This window comes from Borostomias antarcticus (assembly GCF_949987555.1).
Source record: "Borostomias antarcticus genome assembly, chromosome: 21".
NCBI lineage: Eukaryota > Metazoa > Chordata > Actinopteri > Stomiiformes > Stomiidae > Borostomias > Borostomias antarcticus.
This window is the reverse complement of record NC_140254.1, coordinates 18,205,881-18,218,831: the sequence shown is the minus strand read 5'-3', so window position 1 is coordinate 18,218,831 and position 12,951 is coordinate 18,205,881. Positions and strand designations below refer to the sequence as shown.

Sequence of the window (12,951 nt, the reverse complement as noted above, 5' to 3'; positions counted from 1 at the left end):
AAGTAACGTACCAACACACACACGACACACTAACACACACACACACACACACACAGACACACACACACGACATACTAACACAGACGGCACACAGAGGAGATGCATTGGCATGTGGTTTAATTGAAGACGTTGAACAGAAAACATCAACAAGATGTGAAATTAATCCCAGACAGCGGAGGTAAAGCAAAGCTGACGGAGGGAGTGAGGGACTGGAGGAGGGATGGAGATGGAGGGAGGGAGGGATGGAGATGGAGGGGGAGAGAGAAAGGGGGGAGGAGGGAGGGCCATAAGGCAAAGGAAGTATTATTGTGACGGTGGGATGATGTTTAGTGGAAATAATGAATAACAATCATTGACTGTTACACCCCATAATACAGGTGTGGTCGCGTTCACACAGGTGATGACTGGAGCTTGGTGAGTGATGATGTCATTCTGTAAGAGGAAACAGGAAAAAAAAAAAAAACTAGCTTTAGGTAGCCGTGGGCAACATGCATCTCCAGCCAATAATGAGGGAGGGTTAGAAAGGGGGAGGGACTTGGAAGAAAGGGGGAGGGACTTGGAAGAAAAACAAAGGAGTCAAGCAGCTCTTTTTAAAAAGATTATATATTACAGAAACAAAAAATAGAAAAAAAAATACTTACATACATTATAAAATAATACTTTTTCTCTTTTCAGCACCATTATTTTGTTGAAACATCTGTTTGTCCTTAACATTAAAACAAACCCAATAGTCAATGTAACTCTCTTCAGAGAATCACAGACTTGTTCTTTAGTTCAGGTCATCCCCCCATCTCCCTGCTATATCAAAAGACAAACAGTTGAAAACAAATACACCACATATCCCATAATGATATTAGCCCGTAGCCACATTGTTACTTATAAACAACATCTTAGTCATTTGAACCCCCAGGTGGTTGATAAACTCCGCCCCCTCCCACTAGCTGTCTCCTGCCTGCTGTGGTCTGGTCTCACTACTGTAGGATCCACAGCCCCCCCCCCCCCCCCCCCCAGAACAGAACCACCGATGGATAGTCTACGTGACTCTGGTTTGACCTAGCCCCAGCCCAAATCTAGCCCAGCACCAGCCTAGCCCCAGCTGCAGCCTAGCCCAGCCCCAGTTTAGCCCTAGCCCCAGAAGGCCTAGCAACAGAAGGTCCCAGAAGGCCTAGCACCAGAAGGTCCCAGAAGGCCTAGCACCAGAAGGTCCCAGAAGGCCTAGCACCAGAAGGTCCCAGAAGTCCTAGCACCAGAAGGCTTAGTCCCAGAAAGCCTAGTCCCAGCTCAGGCCCAGTCCCCAGAATGAGATGTGACAGGTATGGGAGAGTCACCATTTAATCATAACAACGGAAGCAGATGTAACAGCACAGTACAGTTGGTGATCGCTAAAAGGGTTACAATGAAATATGAAATCTGGCCACAAGTTCTTTAGTTGTTACAAAGGTGTTTTCTTTTTTTAACATGCGTGGACCAAAGTGGTGTGCACAGATAACTCAGGGTTATGATGTTTATTTAATATGTATTTAATCGTTCTCATGACCGTCAAAAGTGAAAACTACAGGAAATAAATACAAATGAAATACCACATTCGACTGGAGTATTTGGTGGTTAGTTTTTTCTTTTATAGCACCCTGTTTTGAGTTTAAATAAATACAATAGAATATCACTATCTCTGTACAAATTGATTGTTCTGCACATTTCCAGCATATGAACACTGGCCATAGCATCAGTGTGTGATTGTGAAAGAGACTAAAGAAAATGAATGATTCATTTCAGAGTAAAAACACATTAGGCTTTGGTAGAAGTAGCACCTAGTCACACAGTTCTTTTGAAAACATGCATTTATTCACTGTTGTGGAAGAGAACTTACTTTTTTTTGTGTCAACTGTTAAACTCATATACATATTGAACCCCTGATATCCCGTGCTTCAACAGAGCTAGTGAAAAATACTACTCAATACTGGACTGGTTTCCATGGCATGATCGTGTTGGCCAATCAGGGCTGGTCTATGGACTACACTTCCTGGTTCTGTTTAAGACAGTTGTAACATTTATAAAATACATGTACAATACATCAAGTTCAATACAATTTACAAGGTTAATGGCTTCGGTTCATCGATACTTGGAGGAGGAAGAGAAAACCCTCTGTCCTGCACTTTTAGTTTGCATGCAACCTTCTTCTGCCCACTAATAACTAGGCTTACAGTTCTGAGACGGTGTACATGGCTCTCACATGCGTACATCAGATCTCACAGCTTCTCTGAGCTCCACCGACACCACGCAAACACACAGTGAAGTTTCCGGTCTACCTGGCGCCGTTTGACCCTTGAGGGGTCAACTGTAGCGTTTTGGTGACATGGCTTTGTAACGCCAAGCAGGGCCGTTTCACTGTGGAGATTTAATAATGAACAGAACAAACTTCACTCTAGCGTTGGACAACACAGAGGCTCGGAAGTGCTCCTGTGTGTGAGGCCTGGGTGTTAACAGGCTGGGCTGGTGTCTGGTCCATGTGGTACTCCCATTCATTCTTACTCTTTGGTCTTTAATATGGTGAAGAGAGACAGGAAGTGAGGCGAAGGAAGGGGCGGGGCTTAACACAGGAGATGCACAAAGGCGGGGGGGGGTGGCTAGCGGGGCGGACAGAAGAGGTAGAGTGGGTGAGACGAGTGGAGCGAGAGAAAGAGAGAGACAGCGGGGGGAAGAGAGGAGTGGGGGGGGGGGGGGGGGGCGGAGACGGGGGCGGAGACGGGGGGGCTCTGGCAGGCGCGGAAGGTCGCCGGTCACCGAGGCCGGCGGCTCGCTGGAAAGGAACCCAGGTTCTGCTGAGGCTCAGAACCAGAGTTCTCTGTCCCGCGCTCGATGTTGGCTTCTCCTCTGGGGCGCGAGACTTTGTGTTTGTGTTCTACTTGGCTCCTCCTTCTCCTCTTCACGTCCATCACTTTGCTGGGAGGTGTTTCATTCCCCGGGCATGTACTTGAGTGAGTGCATGTCGATCTCACAACAGCATCTGTGTGTGTGTGTGTGTGTGTGTGTGTGTGTGCGTGCGTATTTGTGTGTGTGATTCATATCATAAAATTAATTTACAAATTATTGGACGTGTATTGTATGTCGGTATGTCTATGTGTGTCTTTAAGTGTGTGTGCGTGCGTGCGTGTGTGTGTCCGTCTGTGAATGCCTGTATCAGTGTATATGTATATTCCTTATGTATCTGCGTGTCTCTCTTTCTATGCATGGTGTTTTTAGCCCTGGAAACAGACAGGTCCCACTTCGAAGCCAAACTTCTGGTTGCTCTCCCCAAAGTCTGTGATCTTGAGATCCAGCAGGGGGAGCTGTTCCACCTGTGGCGTGTTCACCTCCAGAACCGTCCTGTCCAACCCTTTACGATACTGTAAGAGCAGAAAAAGAGGGGTTGTCAGTAGGTCATTAAGAGATACATCCCTGTTGGCAGATTAGTCTTTGCGTGGAGGCGTTGAGGTCCAGGGGAAGGACTGTACTCACGGAGCATCCATCCACGAGGGCCTTGATGTAGGGGCTGGTCTCGTAGCTGAGCTCCTCCTCGTTGGCGCCCTGGAGGTGCAGAGCCCTCTTGTGGTTGTTCTTGGCGGTGCGGTCGGACCAGGCTACGGAGCGGTGGCAGTGGTAGGTCAGGTTCTGACGTGCCTGGACGCTCAACAGACGCAAGAAGCCAAGCTGGACCACGCCGATGGACTCGCCATTAGAGTCCACGTAGGAGAGCTGAGGGGAGGAGGAGGAGGAGAGAAGTGAGGGGGGGGGCATAGGAGAAAGAGGAGAAGAGGAGGAATTACTCTGATGAATGTTTTATGATCAGTAAAATGAGGTACTCAGAGCCACGATGCTGTGAAGCCCCTACTAACCTTGCTGCCTGTGGCAAACTGACTGTACCAGGAGCCTGGGGTCTCCTTGGTCCACGAGTTCATCTTCACCTGACAGGGTGACACACATATGAACAGATGTTCAGATCAAAATTATACAGGTAAAACTGTACATATAACTATAATGTTTGTTTGCTTTACTTTAAAAAGTTTCCGTTCCAGAATGGCTCTTTTTCTGTGTTTAGTACAGCAGCAGCAGCCCGGCGTGAAGCTGTTTGTTTAAAAAGGACGTTTGTGAGTAGATCCTAATTGTGGCTTGTTCCTACCGTGTCGACGTTCTTGCTGGGGTACAGGCAGGTCTCGCCACCTGCGGTGAAGTTACAGAAGACCTTGAAGGAGTCCCGAGAGCAGCCCTGGTTGGGGTCGATCCAGTACTCTCCTGTAGGGGGAGCCAGAGAGGTGGTGATGTAGACTAATGTCTTTGAGGGGAGCAAGCATGGTCAAACAACTAGGTCTGAATTTCCCAAAACATTAGTGGCACCAAGGCCCGCCTCTTTTGTTCATCTGACTGCCTTCAAAAGTCATAATAATAACAATAATAATAATAATAATAATAAAACAATAATACTAATAATAATAGTAATAAGAATCTCATAATAATGCATACACTAAGCTAGATTGTTCTTTCTTCGCAAGAGCTTTTCCAAACCAGATGAAGAATAAACAACAACAACAACAAACACAATACGACAAGAATCCTGACACAGTGTCCCCCCCCCATCCTCTGTCCTCCCCCTCTCTCCTCAACCGTACCGTCTTTGAAGTCTGGCTGGCTGAGGCGGAGGTCCTGGCAGGTGCGGGCGGGGCTGTCCTGGGTGCCCAGGGGGAACCTCATGGTCTCGATCTCCTGGCGGAGGGAGTTGAGCGAGCCGTAGATCTCCTCCATGCCCTCGGTGCCCGTCAGGTACTCCGTCCCCGTGGCGTCGGCTGCCTCTGCGTCCGTGTCGGAGAGCATCTTGGACGCGTCGATGGAGCGCTTGGACTTCTGGGGGATCTGGATGGGGAGTGGCTGGATGACGTCGCCTGGGGGGCCCTGATTGGACGAGGAGGGGAAGAAAGGGCGGGGTTATGTGGTTGGTAGAGACAATTGTAATGAGAATACTGTAGATTCGCCCTGGTGAGTTTCGCAACTGAGATTTTGCCTGTTTCGTCTCTTTCCATGCGCATCCTGATCACCTTGGCATCGTTCTCATCAGGTAGATTCAGTGTTCGATAAAGAACTTATAAGGATTCAAATGTTCTGATGAAGTGATGAAATGGATGAGGAGAGTGTTACTCACTGGAGGTCCAGGAGGTCCTGAGACACCCTTCTCTCCCTTGGGACCAGCTCCACCCTGGAACACACAGAGTAAACGTTAGCGATTGGACCACACACACTGCTCAAAGAGCTTAACTGCTGACGCTATCTACATGAAATCTTGTTACTTAGCCATGGTGTTTGATATTGTTAACTCAATTCAGCCCTCAATTCTGCAGCTTTATCACTGTACGTCAGAGAGCTAAGGAAGGAAGTTAAAACAAGGAAGTAAGGGAGTGTACTCACAGTAGCACCCTTGGCTCCTTTGATACCTTGAGGGCCCTGTGTAGAAAATATGAAGAGTGATTAAACTAGGACTGTTGTTCATCAACACAGTTAGTGTATCATGATCAGACTGGACCAAGGACTGGGGGTGGAGGTGGAGGGGATGTTACTCACAGTTAGACCAGCAGGACCAGCAGGGCCAAGAGGGCCAGTTCCTCCAGGCATACCCTGAAACACACCACAGATTAGGATTAAGACCCTGAATCACACCACAGATTAGGATTAAGACCCTGAATCACACCACAGATTAGGATTAAGACCCTGAATCACACCACAGATTAGGATTAAGACCCTGAATCACACCACAGACTAGGATTAAGACCCTGAATCACACCACAGATTAGGATTAAGACCCTGAATCACACCACAGATTAGGATTAAGACCCTGAATCACACCACAGATTAGGATTAAGACCCTGAATCACACCACAGATTAGGATTAAGACCCTGAATCACACCACAGACTAGGATTAAGACCCTGAATCACACCACATATTAGGATTAAGACCCTGAATCACACCACAGACTAGGATTAAGACCCTGAATCACACCACAGACTAGGATTAAGACTCTGAATCACACCACAGATTAGGATTAAGACCATGAATCACACCACAGATTAGGATTAAGACCCTGAATCACACCACAGATTAGGATTAAGACCATGAATCACACCACAGATTAGGATTAAGACCCTGAATCACACCACAGATTAGGATTAAGACCCTGAATCACATCACAGACTAGGATTAAGACCCTGAAACACACCACAGATTAGGATGAATGCCACACAAACAGACCAGTTTAGGATTAACAGTACTCAATGAACCAGTGCAGAGAGTGTGTGCCTGAGTGTGTGTGTGTGTGTGTGTACAGAGGACTCGTTCTCTCACAAACCTCCATGTAGTAATATCAGGTGCCATGGACAGATACAAATGCAGAGATACAGGTAGAGCAACAGATACTGTACATGTAGAGTTCCAGGTACAGCTGCAGCACTAGCACAACTGGGATGTACAGTCGGTTCACTCAATCGTCTAGACAAATGTACTTATTGTAAGTCACTTTGGCTTAAAGAGCCTTTGAAATGACTAAAATGTAAATGTAAGATCCAGAAACAGACCCAGACCCAGATGGAGCTACACATCAAACTACAGCTGAAGATCAGGATCCAGATATCCAGGCGCGACTCACAGTCTCTCCCTTGGGTCCGTTGGTTCCCTGAGGCCCTGAAAGGCCCCTGTCTCCCTTCTCCCCTTGCTCTCCTGGGGGTCCGATGAGACCGATGAGGCCGGGGTGGCCCTTCTCTCCCTTGGACCCTGCATCTCCACGCAGGCCGGGCAGACCAGGAGGACCCTGGAGGAGCACAGACACCAGTTAGCGGTGCCTTGCCTGTACAGTGGTAGGGACTGTGAAGTCTAGTATGGATATGTTTATCTATAGTCTAGTATGGATATGTTTATCTATAGTCTAGTATGGATATGTTTATCTATAGTCTAGTATGGATATGTTTATCTATAGTCTAGTATGGATATGTTTATCTATAGTCTAGTATGGATATGTTCATCTATAGTCTAGTATGGATATGTTTATCTATAGTCTAGTATGGATATGTTTATCTATAGTCTAGTATGGATATGTTTATCTATAGTCTAGTATGGATATGTTTATCTATAGTCTAGTATGGATATGTTTATCTATAGTCTAGTATGGATATGTTTATCTATAGTCTAGTATGGATACGTTTATCTATAGTCTAGTATGGATATGTTTATCTATAGTCTAATATGTTTATCTATAGTCTAGTATGGATATGTTTATCTATAGTCTAGTATGGATATGTTTATCTATAGTCTAGTATGGATATGTTTATCTATAGTCTAGTATGGATATGTTTATCTATAGTCTAGTATGGATATGTTTATCTATAGTCTAGTATGGATATGTTTATCTATAGTCTAGTATGGATATGTTTATCTATAGTCTAGTATGGATATGTTTATCTATAGTCTAATATGTTTATCTATAGTCTAGTATGGATATGTTTATCTATAGTCTAATATGTTTATCTATAGTCTAGTATGGATATGTTTATCTATAGTCTAGTATGGATATGTTTATCTATAGTCTAATATGTTTATCTATAGTCTAGTATGGATATGTTTATCTATAGTCTAATATGTTTATCTATAGTCTAATATGTTTATCTATAGTCTAATATGTTTATCTATAGTCTAGTATGGATATGTTTATCTATAGTCTAATATGTTTATCTCACCAGGGGTCCGGGTGGGCCCTTCTGTCCAGCAGGACCTGGAGATCCTTGCTCACCCTGCAGGAGATCAGCAGACAAACGTTAGGGACCTCCAGTCCAGCAGTCCCTCACACAGCAGACTTACAGTAGCAGAGGAGCCAGGGAGCAAGGAGAGCGTCCCAACAGGCTGAGGGGTCAACGTCAGGGGTCAGGGGTCAGGGGTCAGGTCTCTCACCACTGATCCAGGGATGCCTCTCAGACCATCTGGTCCTGGTTTGCCTGGCTGGCCCTGGGGTCCGACGGGGCCTGTCTTTCCTGCGGGGCCAACGGCACCGGGGTCGCCCTGCGGGGGGGTGAGAGAGAGAGAGAGAGAGAGAGAGAGAATGGGAGAAACAAAATGTCAGATGTAGCAGACCTTCATCGTGAGATCTGTCTGGGAATTATGTTTTTCTCAGGCTACCATGAAAAGCTGTGGGAGGGATGGGAACCGGTATTTCATACCCAGTTGTTCATGTATGTGGATAACATTGCGTATCGATCACCAATATGAATCAATTAGCATCATAATATTGTGGTTGACGGCAGAGTCAGTCAGAGGAATGATGAATCCATATCACCATCATCAGTTTGACCTCTGAACTCTCACCTTGGTTCCCTTCTCTCCCTGGCGTCCCTCGGGCCCTCTCGTTCCAGCAAGACCCTGGGTAAATAAGGATTAAACATGAAGACGGAACCCAAACATCATGACTTATCACCAGCAGGAGTCACTTCATGAACTCATAAACAAATGTACGCTGCAATCCAGACCAGTACATCATAGAAGTCAGAAGTGATAGGATGGGTGTGTGTGTGTGTGTGTGTGTGGATGATAACAATTGGTTGGCCTGAGGAGCAGGCGGGGGGGGGGGGGGGTCTTACCCTCTTTCCAGGTCCGCCGGGGGGTCCGTTCTCCCCAGTGGGTCCAGGAGAGCCCTGTGGTAGAGAGGGTGGTTAGAGGTTTTCTAGAGACTGTAGTCTGAATACTGCAGATACAGAGATGCAGGGTGGAATAACTGGACTGGGAGAAACTGGGAGTGACTTATCAGAGTGAGGTGGATGTGAAAATGACTTTTGGAGGCCTGAAGATATGATTGATGGAAGGGTGATATGATTGGTGGATGGGTGATGTCATTGGTGGATGGGTGATGTCATTGGTGGATGGGTGTTATGATATGACTGGTGATATGACTGGTGGATGGGTGATGTCATTGTTGGATGGGTGTTATGATATGACTGGTGATATGATTGGTGGATGGGTGATGTCATTGGTGGATGGGTGATGTCATTGGTGGATGGGTGTTATGATATGACTAGTGATATGATTGGTGGAGGGGTGATATGATTGGTGGATGGGTGATATGATTGGTGGATGGGTGATGTCATTGTTGGATGGGTGATGTCATTGGTGGATGGGTGTTATGATATGACTGGTGATATGATTGGTGGATGGGTGATGTCATTGGTGGATGGGTGATGTCATTGGTGGATGGGTGATGTCATTGGTGGATGGGTGTTATGATATGACTGGTGATATGATTGGTGGATGGGTGATGTCATTGGTGGATGGGTGTTATGATATGACTGGTGATATGATTGGTGGATGGGTGATGTCATTGGTGGATGGGTGTTATGATATGACTGGTGATATGATTGGTGGATGGGTGATGTCATTGGTGGATGGGTGATGTCATTGGCGGATGGGTGTTATGATATGACTAGTGATATGATTGGTGGATGGGTGATGTCATTGGTGGATGGGTGATGTCATTGGTGGATGGGTGTTATGATATGACTAGTGATATGATTGGTGGATGGGTGATGTCATTGGTGGATGGGTGATGTCATTGGTGGATGGGTGTTATGATATGACTGGTGATATGATTGGTGGATGGGTGATGTCATTGGTGGATGGGTGTTATGATATGACTGGTGATATGATTGGTGGATGGGTGATGTCATTGGTGGATGGGTGTTATGATATGACTGGTGATATGATTGGTGGATGGGTGATGTCATTGGTGGATGGGTGATGTCATTGGCGGATGGGTGTTATGATATGACTAGTGATATGATTGGTGGATGGGTGATATGATTGGTGGATGGGTGATGTCATTGGTGGATGGGTGATGTCATTGGTGGATGGGTGTGATGATATGACTAGTGATATGATTGGTTGAAGGGTGATATGACTGGTGATATGATTGGTTGAAGGGTGATATGACTGGTGATATGATTGGTTGAAGGGTGATATGACTGGTGATATGATTGGTTGAAGGGTGATATGACTGGTGATATGATTGGTTGAAGGGTGATATGACTGGTGATATGATTGGTTGAAGGGTGATATGACTGGTGATATGATTGGTTGAAGGGTGATATGACTGGTGATATGATTGGTTGAAGGGCTACTCACAGCTTGTCCTTGTTCTCCATCCTCTCCTCTCTCTCCCTTTGCTCCATCTTGACCCTGAAGAGAAGAGGACATTTTAGAGTTATTAAGGGTTTCTTTATAGCTGGATGAAATGCCACAGGAAGTGAATAAGACAGGAAGCATACGAGACAGAAAGTGAATGGGACAGGAAGTGCATCACAATCCTTACTCTGGGTCCGAGTTCACCAGGTGGACCAGGATCGCCAGGGAAACCAACAGGGCCCTAAGGAAAGGGGGAAAACGGTGTTAACGGTGAAACACGTAAAGGTAAGATTACAATGTGTTTGTGTGTGTGCGTGCCTGTGTATGTGTGTTTCTGAGTGTGTGTGTACTGTATGTCTATGTACAGTACCTGCCTGCATGTGTGTGTGTGTGTCTCAGTGTGTGTGTGGGTGTGTGGGTGTGACGTACAGGGTTTCCTTTAGGTCCATCATCTCCAGGGGGTCCTCTTCCTCCAGCAGGTCCGGCTGTTCCAGGTTGTCCCGACTCTCCCTTGTCACCACGCTCTCCGCGAGGGCCCTGCCATTGGACGACAGCACTGTCAATCACACCTGTAGGCACTATTTAATGAGCCAGGAAGTCAGAACAGGTGTGAGGGTCCTACCTTCTTTCCGGGCTCTCCTCCGATTCCAGGTGGTCCGCCCTCACCAGGCTCTCCCTGTCGACACAAGATGTTCAGCTCTCAGGACACAGTACAGAACGCATGCTAACAACATGCTAACATGCTACAACATTATGCTAACAGGCGAAAACACAGGCTAACATGCTACAACATATGCTAACATGCTGATGCTAACATGCTGAAACAACGCTGCGATTTCATATTGATATGATCACAGGTGACACAAACCGAGAACGCTAACTGAACTTCAGGTCAGGATGTAAAGCATCCATACCTTCTCTCCGATGTTGCCAGGGTTACCCAGACCACCAGGAGGACCTTGTGGACCCTGTAATGAGATCAAACAGCCACCGGTTAGACATCACAACATCATCACTCAGAAATTAAAATAGTCCAAGGCATGGATTTCGGTGTGTGTGTGTCTTTATTTTGTTGATTCTAGAACTCCTAGTTTTCACCACTAGGGGAGCCACTCCAGTGTTTTGGCTGCTCCTACACATCATCTTAACATGTTATATTATTCTCTTATAATGTTTTTTTTATACTGTATGTGCAATAAAAGCAGATGGGGCTCGAGACTCACGTCAGCACCGTTGGGACCAGCAGGGCCTCGGGGTCCAGGGGGGCCGGGGGGACCCTGAGGAGACACGCAGGGTTAGGTCATCATATCATACAATACCACTTTTTATTCCTTTATTTCAACAGGTAGTCACATTGAGGCTCTTTTAACTGAGTCCTGTGAGACACACGGTTAAGTTATCATGTTAGAGAATATCATATATATGGTTGTCACGTCATAGAATATCATATATGTAGATGGATAACATTATTAGTCTAATGTAAGACAGCATCGCCCGCTCACGTCAAATTATCCAGATAAATGATGTCACCATAGCTACGTCTGCTGGCAGTGTAGTGGTGAGGTTTGATTATGAGGTCATCACTCACCATGGGTCCGACGTCTCCTGTCTCTCCCTTCTCTCCAGATGGGCCGGGCAGTCCCTGCAAGACACAAGCGCTGTTAGAGAGGACACTGAAGCTGCAATACACACTCACTGTCAGAGAGGACATTGACATACTGACAGCCATGTTGGCTGAGTGAGCACATCGCTATCGAGCTAACTGCTAGCTATGTAAGGCTTGTGTTCTAATGGCAGTACAACAGATGCTGACTGGTCCACTTAGGCAAATCATGAGACTCTCACACAAGTCCAGTGTCCAGTCCGGTGGGCCTACCTGCAGTCCGATGGGGCCTGGGGCCCCGGGGAATCCTCTGGATCCTTCGTCTCCCTTGGCCCCAAATGGCCCCTGCTGTCCCCTGGCTCCAGTCTCTCCATCAGCTCCCTGAAAACAAAGATGGAGGGGTGAGATAGGCAGTCTCTGACCTGGGCAGGAGTTCATCGGAGTAAGAGTTGTGGTGGAGTTCCTGCATCTAAATATAAACAGCATTGCCGAGCATCGGCACTCAGTCAAAGTCAAGCACTGGAGATAGGTAGTAGGTAGGTAGGTAGTAGGTAGGTAGTAGGTAGGTAGGTAGTAGGTAGGTAGGTAGATAGTAGGTAGGTAGGTAGGTAGTAGGTAGATAGGTAGTAGGTAGGTAGATAGTAGGTAGGTAGTAGGTAGATAGGTAGGTAGTAGGTAGATAGATAGTAGGTAGGTAGGTAGGTAGGTAGGTAGTAGGTAGTAGGTAGGTAGGTAGTAGGTAGGTAGGTAGTAGGTAGGTAGGTAGAAGGTAGGTAGGTAGGTAGTAGGTAGATAGGTAGTAGGTAGGTAGATAGTAGGTAGGTAGGTAGTAGGTAGGTAGGTAGGTAGTAGGTAGGTAGTAGGTAGATAGGTAGGTAGTAGGTAGATAGATAGTAGGTAGGTAGGTAGGTAGTAGGTAGGTAGGTAGGTAGTAGGTAGTAGGTAGTAGGTAGATAGGTAGTAGGTAGTAGGTAGGTAGGTAGGTAGGTAGTAGGTAGTAGGTAGTAGGTAGATAGGTAGTAGGTAGTAGGTAGGTAGTAGGTAGTAGGTAGTAGGTAGTAGGTAGATAGGTAGGTAGGTAGTAGGTAGTAGGTAGTAGGTAGATAGGTAGGTAGGTAGTAGGTAGTAGGTAGGTAGGTAGGTAGGTAGGTAGGTGGGTAGGTAGTAGGT

At 46.4% G+C, this 12,951-nt stretch overlaps 1 protein-coding gene across 1 annotated transcript in view; it reads right to left on the bottom strand.

The window, feature by feature from the left end:
* Positions 1-3,236: 3,236 nt before the first annotated feature.
* col11a2 (collagen, type XI, alpha 2) overlaps positions 3,237-12,951 on the bottom strand; it is a gene marked incomplete at both ends in the record, with an annotated part of 52,922 nt that continues 43,207 nt past the window's right edge. Inside the window, 21 exons of the mRNA XM_084455028.1 lie at positions 3,237-3,383; positions 3,496-3,732; positions 3,873-3,941; positions 4,157-4,269; positions 4,644-4,923; positions 5,171-5,224; positions 5,434-5,469; positions 5,587-5,640; positions 6,667-6,828; positions 7,751-7,804; positions 7,962-8,069; positions 8,373-8,426; positions 8,645-8,698; positions 10,179-10,232; positions 10,366-10,419; positions 10,608-10,715; positions 10,801-10,854; positions 11,093-11,146; positions 11,402-11,455; positions 11,767-11,820; positions 12,055-12,162. Of these exons, the coding sequence (XP_084311154.1) occupies positions 3,237-3,383; positions 3,496-3,732; positions 3,873-3,941; positions 4,157-4,269; positions 4,644-4,923; positions 5,171-5,224; positions 5,434-5,469; positions 5,587-5,640; positions 6,667-6,828; positions 7,751-7,804; positions 7,962-8,069; positions 8,373-8,426; positions 8,645-8,698; positions 10,179-10,232; positions 10,366-10,419; positions 10,608-10,715; positions 10,801-10,854; positions 11,093-11,146; positions 11,402-11,455; positions 11,767-11,820; positions 12,055-12,162 (1,962 nt within the window). The remainder of the gene's footprint in view (positions 3,384-3,495; positions 3,733-3,872; positions 3,942-4,156; positions 4,270-4,643; positions 4,924-5,170; positions 5,225-5,433; positions 5,470-5,586; positions 5,641-6,666; positions 6,829-7,750; positions 7,805-7,961; positions 8,070-8,372; positions 8,427-8,644; positions 8,699-10,178; positions 10,233-10,365; positions 10,420-10,607; positions 10,716-10,800; positions 10,855-11,092; positions 11,147-11,401; positions 11,456-11,766; positions 11,821-12,054; positions 12,163-12,951) is intronic.